Here is a 16,784-nt window from a genome sequence, read left to right as displayed (position 1 = left end):
TCATTACACAGACATGTTTTGAAGGAGTGGTTGTGAATGTGTGACTACAGTTTATTCACAGGAAGTAATTTCCATGATGGGGAGATATTTCACAGCTGTTTCTACAGAGTTTCATGTGAGTTTCTACTGAAACATTTTAGCTTCTCTTTGACAATAAAAACATTACAAAAATATCCAACCAATTGTCTTGCCCTGCATATTTAAATTTCCTATGGAACTATTTTTTAGACCTGCTTAAGAATTTTATGTAAATTCCTTTTTAAATTCTTTTTCTACTTAACAGATACTAATAATTAGGTTTTGTTCTGGAAATCTATTTTTGTCCTGTGTTCTTGAGCATAACTCAAAAATTTTGCTTCCAAACCTATGCAAGGTAATTTATGCTTAAAAAGATAAAAATTTAATATACTAAATACAATTTACTAAAACTGACCATTTTAAACATGCACATATATTAGTTATTAAAAATTTACTGTATGTGTAGTTTTTACCATAGACTGTTTTGAGAATGTTGCTAGTTAGATCAAAATAGTGCTATGATTTATGATACATTGTCATCAATGCAAAATATTAACTATAGAATGAATCCTAATGTTGGATTCTGTAGTATTGTTCTGTGAATAAGTTCTTACAGGAACGGTAAACAACTTTATTTTTGTTATTAAACTGATTTTTTTTTTGTGTTGTTGTTTTTAGGAAAGAGAGATCTAGAGGTCTCTATCTGTCTAAAGTTAATGTACTAGATGAAAATTAGTCTACCACAGTTACTATCTGGACTTCAAAAATAATTGTAGTTTGTGTCAGGGGATGGTTGAAGAATTACTTCTGTGATTGTAAGCTGGAAATGACAGAAGAAGATAAATTTTTTATTATGACTACTTAAAAGATGAAAAAGGAAACCCAGTAGCTTTCTCTGAAATATTTCCATAAGTGATAGGGCAGTGCAAATATAAATGATAAGGTGACAGTGAGATCTCATGAGGAATATTGTACATGATTACAGTTCCTTCATCAAAAAGAATTCAGACTGAATCAGATAAATAAAAGTACTATACTGGTATTATATTGTTCTGAGCATCCCACCTTACAAAAGAAAATGTAAGATGGGATGAAGGGATAAGTGTTTCAGGAAGTGAATGCCAATATGTAGGGAACGTAAAGACAAATTAAGTATATAAGATATAAATAGATTAGGGAGAAGTGTGTGAAGAATTCTTCTTATTGGAGTGATGAACCCCTCTGGAAGGAGGAGGGACTAGATGAAGGGTGAAAATCTTGCTTTCAAGACACAGGTTGCAATGAAGAATATATTTAGATCCTATGGCTAGAAGACAAAAATAACATCTTTTGGATTTTAAGTTCTCATGGAACCAAGAATTCAAGCTCAGGAAAGTGTATTGCTTCCTCTATTTCAAAATGGGGTGGGAGGAAGCTCATATGGTTATTACATCACAGTTTCTAGTATGATCTGTTTCATTCAGGTGTGAAGTCAGGAAGGAAATGTGATTTTTACCTTGTTTAGTTTCTGTTGAAGTATTTAAGTACTGTGAGTTTGGTAATAACTACATCAATAGAGGATAATCTGACATATTGTTCTTTTGTATAATCTATGTCTCATTAAACTAAGAATTAAGAGTTTAGTAATGTAGTTGGTGCTACTGAATTGTTTTAGAATTCATATTAGGTTGATCTTCTCTTTTTTAGCACTGTAGATTTTTTTTCCAGTGTATGCAAACGTAATAAGCAATATTTTAGAACTTTTCTTAGTGAGTGCTTTCATAGCATGTTTGGACTGTCTAAAGATACACGCTCATTTTAAATACAGGAGTACACATTCATCATTAAATACCTCTGAGAATAACTGAAATTTTACCTATATTTTGAATGAAAACTGAGCATGAATATTCTCAGTTTTGGGATTAACATTTTTTGTTTTGATTATTTAGCTAGCTTTTTGTTTTCAAAGTATATTTTATTTATTTTACTGATGTCTCCTTTCTCTCTTATTTCCCTACTTTTTCAGCTTTTTTTTTTTTTTTTTTTTTTTTTTTTTTAAAAAATGATTTTTTTTTAAATTTAATTTTTTTTTTTTTTTTTTAAAATAAAAAAACTTAACTATCACACCTTGCCTTAAGCTTTTTGATATCTGACTTAGTAGTATCATAGTAATAACCAGGAAGAAATGATTCAGTGAGGGGAAAACAAAAAACAAAACAAAACAGAAAAAACACCTTTGCTCCTGGATGTTCCCCATTAAGCCTGGATTTCTTTTTGTGCTGTGTTGGAGGAGAGTGTCTGAAGGTAGGAGACAAGATTAGTTTAAAACTTGTTCTAAAGTAAAAGAGAATCATAAAAGTGAGAACACACAAAATGTAAGAGAAAATGAAAGAGGAATTAAATTGGGTGTTAATGAAACTCTCTTCAATGAGTTTGTTTTCCAAAGAGGGAGTTATTTGTCTTGATTTTTTTTTTTTTTAAATATTCAGTAAAATGATAGAGCACTGCTCTGTGATTATTTGATGTAAGCTTTTTAAAGATTTGATAGAAAATATATTCCTACATCCTACATTTTATGAGATTTTCTTCTTTAGAAGAAAAAAAAGAAAGGAAGGAGCAGGGAAGCAGAGATTTTGTGAAGAGCTGTTAAAGATTTTTAATAGAGTGAAGTAAGGAACCAGTGCATATGTTTGCATGTTTTTTCTTTGGGATGTGTGAGATGAGTGAAACCCACAACTATAATAATGTGAGTGCGAAGAAAATCAATATATTTTGCAGTAAGATTTTTGTATTTGTATAAGAATACTCATACATAAGATTTGTGTACTCTTTGTGTCTTAAAAGTGACAGTAGTCCATAAAGTCCCAAGAAATTCTCATTAGCATAATGCAGATATAACTTGAGAGCTCAAGCATTTAATCACTGAACTATATTTAACTTTCCTTAAAACATTTGGAAATACCTCTTTAATGAGTGCATTGAGATAAATAGACATCTTCTGTTTGCTGGATGAAATCTGTAATCCGTGGTTTGTAAATTTAAAGATTTTTCTTAGATTAAAAATTGATAATGGTGATTTAAGCTGCTTTACATCTTCCAACTTCAAAGAAGTCTTTGGAAAGGAGATAAGTTTTCATCCAATAGTCAAGTCCAGTGTGATTAGAAGGAAGAAAAAGGAGAAAAACAATCTTCTGAATCATGCATGCATTTTTATAGCTGCCCCTATTTATTATCCCTCTGAAATAACTACAAAAGACTAAAACTGAAGAGCATTTTTTAATACACACTTATTCAAAGCAGCCATTAACAACCTTCACTTATAGCCTGTGCAGTTCAGTGGCTGTCAAGAAAGGCTGTGAAGCAAAATTATGGTAGCCAGATACACATTTGTGAGGAGACATGCAAAATATACAAAAGGCATGGTGCCCTGGTTTTGTTGTTCGTTTTATTCACTATAACTGATTTTGGATTTAGGATCAAATTACAAAAGTTTCAGATATGCGTAATGTATAAAAACCTATGACCTGAAGCATTTTAAAGACCATCTGTGTAAACTAGTTATAACTCCTCATCATTCTTAGCTCAGTACTAATATATAGAATAACCTATATTATCTAACATATATCACACACATTTTCTTTTTATCAGTACTTGTTCTATCACAGTTTATATAGTTGAGATCATAATTACATTACATTATTGTACAAAGATGTTCTTTTTATTAGTTGGAAGTTACCTAAAGAAGTAAAATGTTTTCGTAATTTTTAGTGGAAGTACAGTGAGAGCGTTCCTATTTTGCAAAAATGTTCAATAACTATATTGTTCCAGCAGCTCTTCAACAATTATACTTTTAAGCCAAGAGAAGACATTTTTTTCCTTTCAGTGTAGTTTTTCCTTTCAGTATATTTTTTCTGCGATAAGATCCCAATGAGATTTTTTTCAAGCACATATTAAATTGTACAAGGCTTATATCATATACAGTACTATTCTCTGAAAATATTCATAGGTTTTGATCTGTAGATTAAGAATGATGTGAGAACTTGCACTATTAAAATGAAAATGTATCATATTAAAGTAAAATCAAAAGACAGATTTTAATATAAACATGAAATGCACATGTTAGGTTACAATCATATGTCTATGGCAGGCTTCATTAAAGTGTATAATTATGTTTGTTGAAGCATCATTTTATGGGAAAAAAATCACATTCAGTTTCATTTATATTTTCTTCTATTCTGGATAAAACATTTTGACTGTGGGAAGGGGTAATGCTAAAACAGATCTTCAGCCAGCAAAATTTATATACCTGGAAGAGACTGAAAAGCTCATTTTATCCATTTAATATATTGCAATGAACAGTAACTTCGTTTAATCATCTTTCTGCAAGGAGTCAAAAAGTAATTTACATTATTTTAGTAATTTTATTTATTGTGCACAAAGGTATTGTGTTATTATTGCAGGATCTTGAAACAAACTCAAATAAAAGAAAATAGTATGAAAAGTGAATGGTTCACTTTACATTCTGATTGCTCATCTTGAATCATGAATAGTTCTTCATATTAAAAAAAAATCATTATCTACTTACTTGATTCTGTATTTATGTCCTCCAATGCCAACCTTCAAGCTGCAAAAAGACTCTAGAAAATTGTGCTACAGCATCAGTGTGTTGGTGCAGGGTTTATTATGCAATCCTTTGGTTCAGATTTTTTTTAAATAAAGATTTCTGGAGCCTGAAGTGCAATCACCGGAAATCTAAATAGCCTGCTATATCTACACACACACACAGCTTTCACCTTTTTTTCTCATTTTTGCAGTCCCTTGAAGTGGTGAAGTTGTAATCCTAATGCAATCTTTGTATTTAGGACTTGTGTAGTCAGAGTTTGGAAATGTTGGATAACTAGATATGTTACATGCCTAGTAAACATGCAGTATATGAAAAAACACCCTCCCTGAATCCAGGGATCCCCCCAATGACCTGTGCATGTGTAAGTTCAAGTTTGTGCATGTAGACCAACTTTTTTGGAACACATAATTCCAAGCATATGTCTAATTCAGTGTATCATGTATGATTTATTTAGTATATCTGCATATAAGCACTAAATGTGGGAAATCCAGAGTATACTGGACTCCTGCTTTCATCATTAGAAATAGTAGATGCAGCAAGTAAAATCTGTCGTGATCGAATATTTTCAGTTCTGGAGCAATCAGTGAATTACTGGTTCTGCACCAATCGGTTCTAAACTGTATTAAAAACAACCATTTTTCTCTCTCTTTGGAAAGCAGTTAATTACTTGTTATTTCTTGAATAGTGTAAATGCAGAGAATATGCTTACTGTTAAAGATTATGTAGTAGTCTTCATCTTGTTCCCTGTCATCACCTTTCATCTCAGGTGGCTGTGCACTCTGAGAATAATTAGTCTTACTATAAAGACTGAGTCAAAAAAGACATTAAGTACCCCATCTTTCATCACACCTCATATCCAATAAACAATGGAGATTCTCCTCAATATTTCTTTTGCAGTTGATGTATTTCTTTTTTTTTTTTTTATTGCCTTATAATACACTAGGCAAACTTAGTTCCAGCTGGGGTTTGGCCCATCTGGTTTCCTCCATTAATGGCTTGAGAACAGCTCTATAGTTCTCCTGAGTTGCCATCCCCTTTCTTCATATACAGGTACAGCCAAATGAGCAGTCTATTGTTTTTTTTTTTTTTTTTTTTTTTTTTTTTTTCCCTCAGTTTCCAATGATTTATACTCTGTGTAGTCTCTTGTAGTAATACAGCCTGAGTGCCAGTTATGTGCATAACTTTTGGTTTTGGTGAATTTTAGTCTTCAACATTTTAAATGTACTTTGTAGTTGGTAGAAAAGTAAGAAAGCGTGGACAAGACAAGCTAGGCAATTTCTCTACACAAATGCTATTGCATAGCTAAAACAAATACAGGAATTTGTGAGTTGTCCATGTTTTAAATGCAATACTTTGCATGGATACCCCTGATGCTTCCTAACGTTCCTAAGGAACCTTAAAGATCATCTAATTCCAACCCCCCTAATGTAGGCAGGGACACCTTCCACTAAATCAGGTTGCTCAAAGCCCCAGCCAACCTGATCCTGTACACTTCCAGGGATGGGTCACCCTCAGCTTCTCTGGGCAACTAGTTCCAGTGCCTCACCACTCTCATAGTGAATGATTTCTTCCTTATATCTAATCTAAACCTGCCCTCTTTTAGTTTAAAGCCATTACCCCTTGCCCTGTCACAAAACTCCCTGATAAGGAGTCTCTTCCTGTCTTTCTTGTAGGCCCCATTTAAGTGCTGGAAGGCCACTATAAGGTCTCCCCGGAGTTTTTCTTCTCCAGGCTGAACAACCCCAGCTCCCTCAGCGTCCCTACCCTATGAGAGGTATTCCAGCACTCTGATCATTTTGATGGTCTCTGGACCCACTCCAAAAGGCTCATGTATCTCTTGTGCTAGGGGCCTCAGCTGAATGCAGTACTCCAGGTAGGGCCTCATTAGAGCAGAGCACAGGCAGGGAATCACCTTGACATGCTGGCCATGCTTCTTTTGATGCAGCCTACGGTATGGTTGGCTTTATGTGCTTCAAGCACACATAGCTCATTATGAGTTTTTCATCCAGCACTGCTCCTAAGTTCTTCTCCATAGCGCTGCTTCATTTATCCCTCAGTCTTTATTGATGTTTGGGTTGCCTTGACAGCACCTTCCACTTGGTCTTGTTGAACCTCATGCCTATTTTACAGTTCCATCTTAAATATTGTAAACTATTTCTTGTGTACATAAACTGTGGATATGCCATTTGAGGACTGAGGTTGAAAAGAAACAAAGAAAAGGTCTTCTGTCTTTGTCATGTTGGTACGATGATTTCGGAAAATAAAGGACACGCATCTCCTTAATACTAGAACTAAAACCCATCCTAGCACCTGAGATCATACATTCAAGCCCACTCCCATTTTACTTTGGTGTTACAAAAATACCATGCATGTTGTCTGATCCATGAGTTATTTTACATTGATGCTCAAAGGCCTAAAGAAGCTTACAGCTATAATCCAAGGTTCCTATTTATGTACAAATAGCATCTTAGAAATTTCCCAACATTATGTGAGAGCATACAGAGAAAGACCTGGGGATCCTGGTGGACAACAAGTTGGCCATAAGCCAGCAATGTGCCCTTGTAGACAGGAAGGCCAATGCTATTCTGGGGTGCTTTAGGAAAAGCATTGCCATCAGGTAATCTTCCCTCTCTACTCAGCCCTGGTGTGTTGTGTCCTGTTCTGGGTTCCCCAGTATACAACAATCCAGCAAAAGTCTACTAAAATGATAAAGGGCCTGGAGCATCTCCCATATGAGGAAAAACTGAGGGAGTTGGAACTGTTCAGCCTGGAAAAGAGAAGGCTCAGGGGGAATCTTATCAATGAGTATAAGTATCTGAAGGGAGGGTGTCAGGAGGATGGGGCCACACTCCTCTCTGTTGTGCCCAGCAATAAGACGACAGTCACAAAATGAGACACAGGAAGATCTGCTTGAACATGAGGAAGAAATTATTTACTGTGAAGTTGAATGAACACTGGAACAGTTTGCCAAGAGAGGCTGTGGAGTCTCCTTCCCTGGAGATATTCAAAAGTCACCTGGACACAATCTTGGGTAGTGTGCTCTAGGTGTCCCTGCTTGAATTGGGAGGTTGGACTAGACAATCTCCCAGAGTTCCATACCAACCTTGACTACTGTGTGATTCTGTGATTTCCTGATTCTGTGATTGTTGGTATTTCAGTATGGCTTTGCTGTTTGAAGGTACAGTTGTGTCCATGACTTCCACTGACTATAGCATTACTTAAGGCTTCAATTATTTAAAATAATAATAATAGGATTTTCTGATAACAGATACATTCTACTCCTGCAAATAACATACTTCCCAGAACCACTGGGAATGTGTATAGGTTACATTATGATGATGCACAAAGAAATTTGCATTTTACATCTTGAAATAAAAACCTTCATTTACTTAGAAGAAAGTATAGTTTCTTCTACTGGAAGTGTAAAAAGTGTATCATGACTTCTCAGCTATCCTATGAAATGTCTTATTTACTAGTTGTTTTTTCCTGCCTCTTTTTTTTTTTTTTTTTTTTTTTTTCTGCTCTTGGACATGGTAATGATTACTGTTACTTAATAATATTAATAGTAGTTTGCTACTTTAGTATTTTTGCTTTGTGTAAGGAGTTCTATCACTATTCACTAATTTCCTATAATAATTTGACAGGTGCAGAATAATTCTTTGATAGAATACTGTACATCTTACGGGGTTAACTTCTCTTAGACCTAATTCCTTTTATCTCTGTATTCCATAGCATTATTTCCTGGTAACCAACATAAAACTTCCTCTTCCATATAGCTGGTAGATATATGTAGTCTATGAAGTCACTTGATTATAATGTACCTAATATTAAGCTGTGCAGTAAATTTAAATTATTTTTTAATTAGGTCCACTTTTATATAGGGTTCATTATTCACTGGCAAAGTGTGTTGGAGAAAACAGCACTTGAGTGAAAGAAACAAGTTTAAGTCTCTGGTTTTGTTTTACTCTCTTCTAAATTTTTATGTCACAAAGACAGTTCAAAACATAGGCTTTTACACATATAGTTCATCTGGTGGTGAGTGGGGGTGAGGTGAGAAACAACTACCTTCCACATCACACTTGGAAAATAAGGATTTTCAAGTGGAGAAAGAACCAGCTGCAGAACCAACAGTAGAGCAGCAAATTGTATTTCAATTTTTTGTATCCAATTATCTTTAGTTTAAAAAATACCTTAGCCTGGTATGTTTAGTTAAGTAATGCAATTTTTTTTTTTTTTTTCTATTATAAAAGGTTTGTGGTTTCAATGTGAGAAATAATTTAACACAGATAATAAAATCTATATATTTCCTGAATAAAAATTATTTTTTGGTAGTAAAGCTAGGGATATAGCTAAGATAGATTTGAAAAGAACTAGTGGAGACACTTCAGCATGGAGTGTCTGTAGATCTTGAGGATGTATGCTACTTTTAGAAGGATTTTTTTTTTTTTGTGATTCTTTGTTGTTGTGATTCAGTGTTTTCTTTGTTTTCTCTCTCTTTTTTTTTTTTTTTACCAAATGTAATACTGATTTTTAATATAATTTTTGAACTGTGAAGTAACACGCAAATATGTTGACAAAAATATGTTATTTCTACTGCTAATTAAACCTTTTCAGAATATATGCAGAAAGTAGTATAATCCTGTATTGCTTGGACACTGATAGAATTCAGATTTGGGAAAATATTTTGAATCTAGTGTGCTTTCAATAAGATGTTGTGGATGACACTGTTTTCTCTTAAATACTCAGTTATTGGGAAAAAAAAATAAAAATTACCCCAAATTCAGCTATTTCAAAAAAATTAGCATTTCTTTATTTTTAAAGGTTACTGACGTCTTTTGGCAGATACGATAGTATTCTTTATTTTATTTATTTTATTTTATTTTTGATGTCAAGGAGATAAGTACTAGTGTTTCGTTATACAGCAGAAACACCACGAGTCAACAGTGTTCAAGCAACATATCTACCATTTTTTTATTTCCCAGGTTCCATAAATGTGTGACAATGTTTTACACTGATAATGGTGCATGGAAATAAATACTTCTGGCCATCATTTTATTCTGTTATGCAGGAGGAATAATTAGTTAAAATTTTACTTCTGTTCTTTGTCAGGCACACAAATTGGTCTCCAACTTGTTTTAGTAAATTCTTTTCCACAATAGGTACAAAATATGAGCGTGCTAGATAGCTGGTACTCTAATTTGTATATAGTTTCATGATTAAATTTGTCAAATGAAATGAAATATTTTAGACTGTTTTGCCTGATACATGTTTTTGTTTGTTTGTTTGTTTTTTAACTAGTGAAAAAGGCCATAGATTTTAAATCTAGAGGATTTAAATTGTTTCCAGGGAAAGACAACAGCAACAAGTTTTCTATCTGTGAGTGTACTCCTTTTTTGTTACTTTTTTCTAGTGCAAGAGTGAACTTTGTGCTGTGTTTGTGTGTTTTTGAAATTGTGTATGTATTTCTAAAAGTATAACTAACTTAAATCTGTTCCTCCAGTCAGCATGGTGAAAATTTAAATGTGGTTCTACTCTAAAGGCAGACTTTCTGGCATTGTGGAATGATGTTACTTTCTCAGGAATTTCACATTAAAGTGTTTATAAATAAATAAATATTCAGCCTCCCAGGTATCAGCTGAAATCTTAGCTGGGAACAGGAGATATGCTATTTTAATTGAAAACTTATACTAGTAGGAAAAGGCTATGCAAGCCAAAGCCCATCCTCATTTACAAACATACAATCAAATATTTTTTTCAAGCAACACCCATGAGTTCACTATCTGAAGTCTCTTTTTCTTCATTAACTTTGACATTTTGAACTGATTAACTACCTGTAAGTTTAAAAATTCTGGAGGTGCTTTATGCCTTCAATTGTAATTAAAGAAGGGAGAAACTGAAAGTGCTCAGCATCTTATAGGACTGAGTCATGATTAACTCCTAAGAAGCAGGAAAACATTTTTCACATAAATTAAACAGCTGTGATTTTATATACAATTACCTGAAAGAGGATATATTTTTTTTCCAAAGAAGGTGCAATTTTTATATAACTCCTCTTTGGACTATAACTATGTTTTAAATAAAGTAATCGGTTAAAGTAAGGATGGACTAAATGCTTTAGCATATATCTGCTTATACTATTATTCTAATGAAGAATACATTATTCTTCAAAGGAGTGGAAGGACTTATTTTGAGGCTCCTTACATTGTGCCCTTTTTTTTTTTTTTTTTTTTTCCAAGGTGTTTGTGATTGATTCAGGGTCCAAGATTTAGCAGGGGCACATTGGCATATTTTTTAAAGTATTTTTCAGTTTGGGATTTTAACTGTCAATATTAGACTTTTTTTTTTTTTTTTTTTTTTAATATATATAAAGGTGTCTTCAAGCAGCAAGAGCTTAGAAAAATAAAGAGTTAGAAACATAAAGCAAAATATTCTTCTGTTCAGTTTTATAATGCAGCTTATTGCCACATTCAACTTTTCTGTAAACTGCATCATCTAAATAGTTCTGAAAGACATTTTTGTTTTATTTAAAACTGATGTATCGAGATATTTAAAAACAAGTGTTCTTTTTACATATATCGTGTGACTGCAAAGTAGAGTGATAACAAAACAAGAAATAATAGCAAAATAAATAGTGTTTATATAATTAAGGTCTCTTCCTGACACAGTCCATTTTTGCTTTCATGGTTATAAATTAGAAAAGTAGTAAAATGGCTGATAAAACAGATTGTTTCTCTATATGTTAGTTTTATACAAATCTTTAACTATTCCATTATATAAGCATTAATAAGGATTGCATATTTACAGTAAAGTACCAGACACTTGTGATATTTAAAAGTCATCATTATGAAATTAATTATTAAAGTTATCTATAAATATTTTAAATAAACTTTATATCATTTAACATGTTATGGTAATCTTTGTAAAACTGAAAACTTCTGTATCTTGGTTTATTTGTTACAGAGTAGATTACCTACATGAATCAATAATAAGCAAAGGTTAAAACCTTGTTGATTTGTACCTTTAGTGAGTCATAATCTGGTCATAAAATGATAACTTAGATTTTATATTGTAATCTATCATTTGGTTAGCTAGTCACTGTAGTTGGTGAAATTGAAGAGAAAGCACTTCATGAAAAGGCTATGTATTTAGATGTTGATTTAGATAAAATGTGTCCCAGTGTGACCTCAGCTGGATCTCTATTTGCATTACAGTGAAAGGTAGGGTCTTTTATAAAAAAAGGATGATGGTCATTCAGCTGTTGGTGGAAATAGGATACGTATAATTGAATACCTATTTTACAATAGGCTTTGTATTATAAAAGTCTTTAGAAATCATCTAACATTGCTCATGTGTATGTCTTTTCCTATTTTTTTTAATGTACCAGTTATCTAACATAAAATGTAATTCTCCTCATTTAGAAATTATTTTTAAAAGATAGTCCCTAATCCTGCAAACATTTATGCACATGCTTAGTTGAAATGCTTATTGTTATCAGGTTTACTCTGTAAGAACAAAAGCATGACATCAACATAGTTGATTTGCACATATTAAAGCCAGAATGGTAATTTCTGATATAACGATATATTTTGAAACAAGTATGCATCAATTTCATTTTGTAAGTGTTGATATATATGTCTGTTAAAAACATAGCAAAGTTCCATCTAGTTCAATCTAAATTAGAACTCTGAGATTTCTTGCTCTCAGTTTCATGATCAGACCCCAAATGAATGCTTTTCTGCCTTTAACTTATGAAAGGAAACCCTATCACTGCTAACTCACATGAATATCTGGAGGGGAAAGACATAGATAGATAGGTAGATATATAGACAGATAAAGAGGTAGAGAGATGGGGAAGTATATGAGAAGTGGATTCCAGTAGACTGAAAAATCAAGCATTATGTCTGGAAACATTAACTTGAATAAAAACTTTCAAAATGTAAGTTGTACATAGTTTTGGTAAAGTACTGAAAAGAAATCAGAGTGAATTTACATTTGGGCTTAAATGCATTACTGATTTGGGACCAAATGTGATGGAGAAATCATTTTTATGACTTTTACATAGAACTCTCTTCTGGATTATTACTGCCATATATGTTGTTTTAATTTTGTAAATATTTTATTGTTTTTCTTTAAAAAATCCTTCAGGTTTTTAAGAATATTAATAAATAGTTACGTTATATTTTAAAAATCAATTTTATAGAGTATTTTAAAGTATAGATCTTAATATTAAAGATGTCAGAAAACAGGATAATTTCTCAAGTTGCCATTTTTGATAGAAATTTTAAAGTACAATAATTATTGTGCTGTAAAATCTGATAGATTTTTTTTTTAAAACATCTATATTCACTGTGTTAACTGAGAGAGGGAAATGCAGTGTATAAAAATAAAACTACTTTAAATATTAGAACCTGAATAATGATAAACATAAATAGTTGATTAATATGGTAGTTTTATTTTGTTTATAGTAAAAAAATATTCTGTGTGCTATGTTATAGTCCCAAAACATCAATTAAAATATAATAAAATCTTTATTATTATTATCCAACATCATGAGTAAGTTTCTAGCTATATATTTAACATATGTTTAATGTTAGAATAGTTAACTGACAGTCACAAAACCAAGAAGGTATCTTTTTCCCTATTTGTTGTCGGGCATAATTCCTTTACCTTCCTGCATTGTGGAAAATTGCTCAGTGAATTCTATCTACCTCAAGTTTTAAGGTTCTGTCTATATTTACTGGCTAGTTGTGATGTTTCTGAATTTCTCAGGCTTTGAAACTGCTTAAATGAATGCAGATAGTTCAAAGATAATTCATTTGAAATATTTGTCCAGCAAATGATGACTTGTGGAATGCAGTTTATGGAATCATCAGATTACATACAATTTTAACATATACAATATACAATTGCTAGAAATATATGCATTCCAACAGTAGTGAGAACTTGTTTTTATGTACATGCTTTTATCTACAATACTGGGGGAGGAAACGATGGAAAGTAATATGGCTCTGAGGAAGAGCCCTCCTAGTCCAAAGTCCCCTGAGCTTAATGATGCAGATGAGCAGGGTTTGCATTTATTTGCTATTAGAACCAATTTGGTAGAGCTCTGCTGGGGCAGAGGTCCGTGATCCCATTTGACAAGGACTGAGCTTGACAGTTTTTATGACTAGAGAAGTGTGCTAACTGGACACATTTTTCTTTCAATCATCTACAACATTTTTATTTGGCCTTTGCCTTCCTCTGAGGTATTGAGCCAATTCTTCCGTTTGTGTATATGTAAGACAACAAATTTCAGGGAAGGGAAGGCCCCCAGATATTTCTGAATGTTACTGGCCATCATGAAAAGCTGAGGTTTAATGCGCAGCCTTTAGAAGTATAGTTAGAAACTACATTTTTTACAATATAAAATGTGATAAGCCTAGTTATGCAAACTTTTTCCTATAGGACAAGTTATACTACTAACTAATAGTGCAAATCCATTGGAGTAATTCCCCAGAAACAGAGATGAATGCAACAGCCAGTCTCTTAGTATAAATCCCTTGGTTTCTTGTCAACTTGAATTTTTGAAAAGAATACTCTTCTACTGGGTCATGATTTTACCAACTAACAACAGACTAATCTATGCTACTTTTTGAAGAATAGAATTATTTTGGCCTGAAATTTATTTTTGCAATATATACTTTACAAATCTATAGATATTATGGGAAAGTGCATGATGCGTTAAATCAAAATCAAACAAAAAATGCAAAAAGCAAAACATAAAACAAAAACAAACAAAGAGGGAGTTGAATATGTTGGGGGTAAATTACTACATTCAAATTTCTGGAAAAACATACTGAAAGATTCACAGGAAGTTTCTCTCTGAAGATCCGTTTTAGTTTATTATAAATGTATGCAAACCAAACTGGCATTCTGGGGGTATCTGCATTTTTAATACTGATTAAGGATGATTCTATCAGCAGCATGAGCCTATCCATTCAAGTTCAAGGAGAAAAGGTCAGCTCTCAGTGGAGATGATATTTATTAGACTACGTTCAGAGTAAAATCTTACAGCCTTGATGAACACTTTTAAATGTGAATGTTTGTAAAGGAATAGCAGTAATATTTACATGGGTTCAGTAATATTACAAGCAAACAAAATAGCTGATTAGTACAACTTACAGAAAACTCGTTATTATTTTTAAACATACAGAAATACATGCTTTGCTTAATATAGAGAGGAATGTTATGTACTGAAACTAGATACTATGTGGGTGTTCATATTCTGTAGAAAATCTATTTTAAATGATAAAATGTATAGATATACTTTTTCATGTTTGTTAATTGCTTAAATATGCATTTCCTAAAAACAGTATTATTTTGTTTGTTTGTTTGTTTCTTTGTTTTGTTTTGCAGTAAATGAGGGAGGTATTAAACAGGCATCCAATTTGTGTCCAGATCCCGGAGAACCTGAGAATGGAAAACGGATAGGCTCAGACTTTAGGTAAAATATAAACCCTACCATTGCATCATTTTTCTAATACATAATTTGCTGAAAATCACTTGGAAAATTCTTTTTTGTTGTTGAGCTGTTCTTTCAAAACTAAACTTCTCAGTAAAAACTGAAATGGAATTCTATATGAAATTACATGTTGCAATATACTTTGTATGCAAAGTACATAAAATAAGTAATGTACTTGTACATAAGTGTACAAGTGATACTGTGTATCATCTCTGATGATCTGGGAAAAACAAAACAAAACAAAACAAAAACTATTAAAGGTAATTTAAAATAATTTTCTCATGTAAATACTGTGTTCTACAAATACTGAACATACACATGTAACTGGAGGTCTTTGTGAAGGACATGAGGGGATGTTAAAAAAAAAAAAGAATGTAACACACAACATCACAATAAAGACTCACAGAAGGTGTTTCAGATATTATTATATAAATATTTCTTAGAATCTAATGGACAATATTGTATTTTCTGCATTATATTTTTCATTAACCCAAAAGTTTGATACATGCAGGTGTATTAAACTTTCATAGTAATCCTCAGAATGGTGTAGTATTTCTAATACAGACTAGGTCTTTTAATAAGTTTGTTGCATGCCAAATCAATAGTGAATGGTAGTACTATAAAAAATAAAAATCAGAATTGTATGATGTATTTTTTTTCTAGCAAATGCTTTAAATTTAATTCCTCGCTGGCTTTATAGAACATTTTTTAAAAGGCTCCAAAGAATCAAAGAATCATACACTGCCAGTGATCTGTTTTATGTTTTAAATTAGTTTTAATCTCTTAGCTATCTAAGTTTCCAAATCGTTTTCTTTTATATGTGGCTTTGTTTTGATTTGATTGTTGAACATTGTAATGGGTTTATGTGGAAAGGTTTTGTTCTCATCATACACTAAAAAGGATAAAACATACATATTCCATACTTAATAATTGACAATTTTTGTACTGTATGAAGAGAATGAACCTTGGGCTATGTTATATGCTTTATGTTATGTATCAGTTTGACATTTCTATCATTTTTATAAATCCCAAAAAGCTAAGTGGGGAAAGAGAAAATAAATAAATAAGGAGGAAGGAGATTTATCGTTTTAAAATTAATTGGTTTTATTACATTCAGTTTTGTTCTAAAGATGTATTTTCCATATAATACAGGACAGTTCGTAATGCTTGAAGATAATATCAAGTGTTAGAGGAATCTGGTAGATGACCAAAATTTTTTTTAAAATTTTGTTACTTCATTCTATTACGTAACTTGTACTTTTTTTTAAAAAATCTGTTATATTTTTACTTTTCTCCCTGCAATCAAGCGGAATATAGAGTTGACAATGACATCCCAAGTGAATGTGCTATCTGGCAGTCAGTTATTATGATCTCTCTTGTTCTACAGTTTTGAGAACAGAAAAAGCTTAGGGTGCATCAGAGAAAGCTTTATAAGTAATTTTACATGAAATGTCATTTCTGACATTACCTGACAAAAAATGATTTCTCAATATTTTCAAAGAAGTAAAAATAAATGACATTTCTTAACTGTCATGCTTTCTAGAATCATTACTTTGGTCAGTATTTCATATTTTAACATCAGAGAGTTAAAAGAGGCTTGGTAGAGAAAGTCTTTGACAAAGAATCTGTAAGTCTTTCCTGTTTTGTTTCTGCAGTTGACCA

The 16,784-nt window shown here is 32.1% G+C and overlaps 1 protein-coding gene across 1 annotated transcript in view; it reads left to right on the top strand.

Annotated features, from left to right (window-relative positions):
- The window catches only part of CSMD3 (CUB and Sushi multiple domains 3), a 629,782-nt gene that overhangs the window by 246,454 nt on the left and 366,544 nt on the right, over positions 1-16,784 (top strand). Inside the window, exons 8-9 of the mRNA XM_035317227.1 lie at positions 9,920-9,997; positions 15,017-15,104. Of these exons, the coding sequence (XP_035173118.1) occupies positions 9,920-9,997; positions 15,017-15,104 (166 nt within the window). The remainder of the gene's footprint in view (positions 1-9,919; positions 9,998-15,016; positions 15,105-16,784) is intronic.

The sequence above is a fragment of the Oxyura jamaicensis genome, chromosome 2 (assembly GCF_011077185.1).
Source record: "Oxyura jamaicensis isolate SHBP4307 breed ruddy duck chromosome 2, BPBGC_Ojam_1.0, whole genome shotgun sequence".
In the NCBI taxonomy this organism is placed as follows: Eukaryota; Metazoa; Chordata; class Aves; order Anseriformes; family Anatidae; genus Oxyura; species Oxyura jamaicensis.
This window is presented reverse-complemented; position numbering and strand designations above follow the sequence as displayed.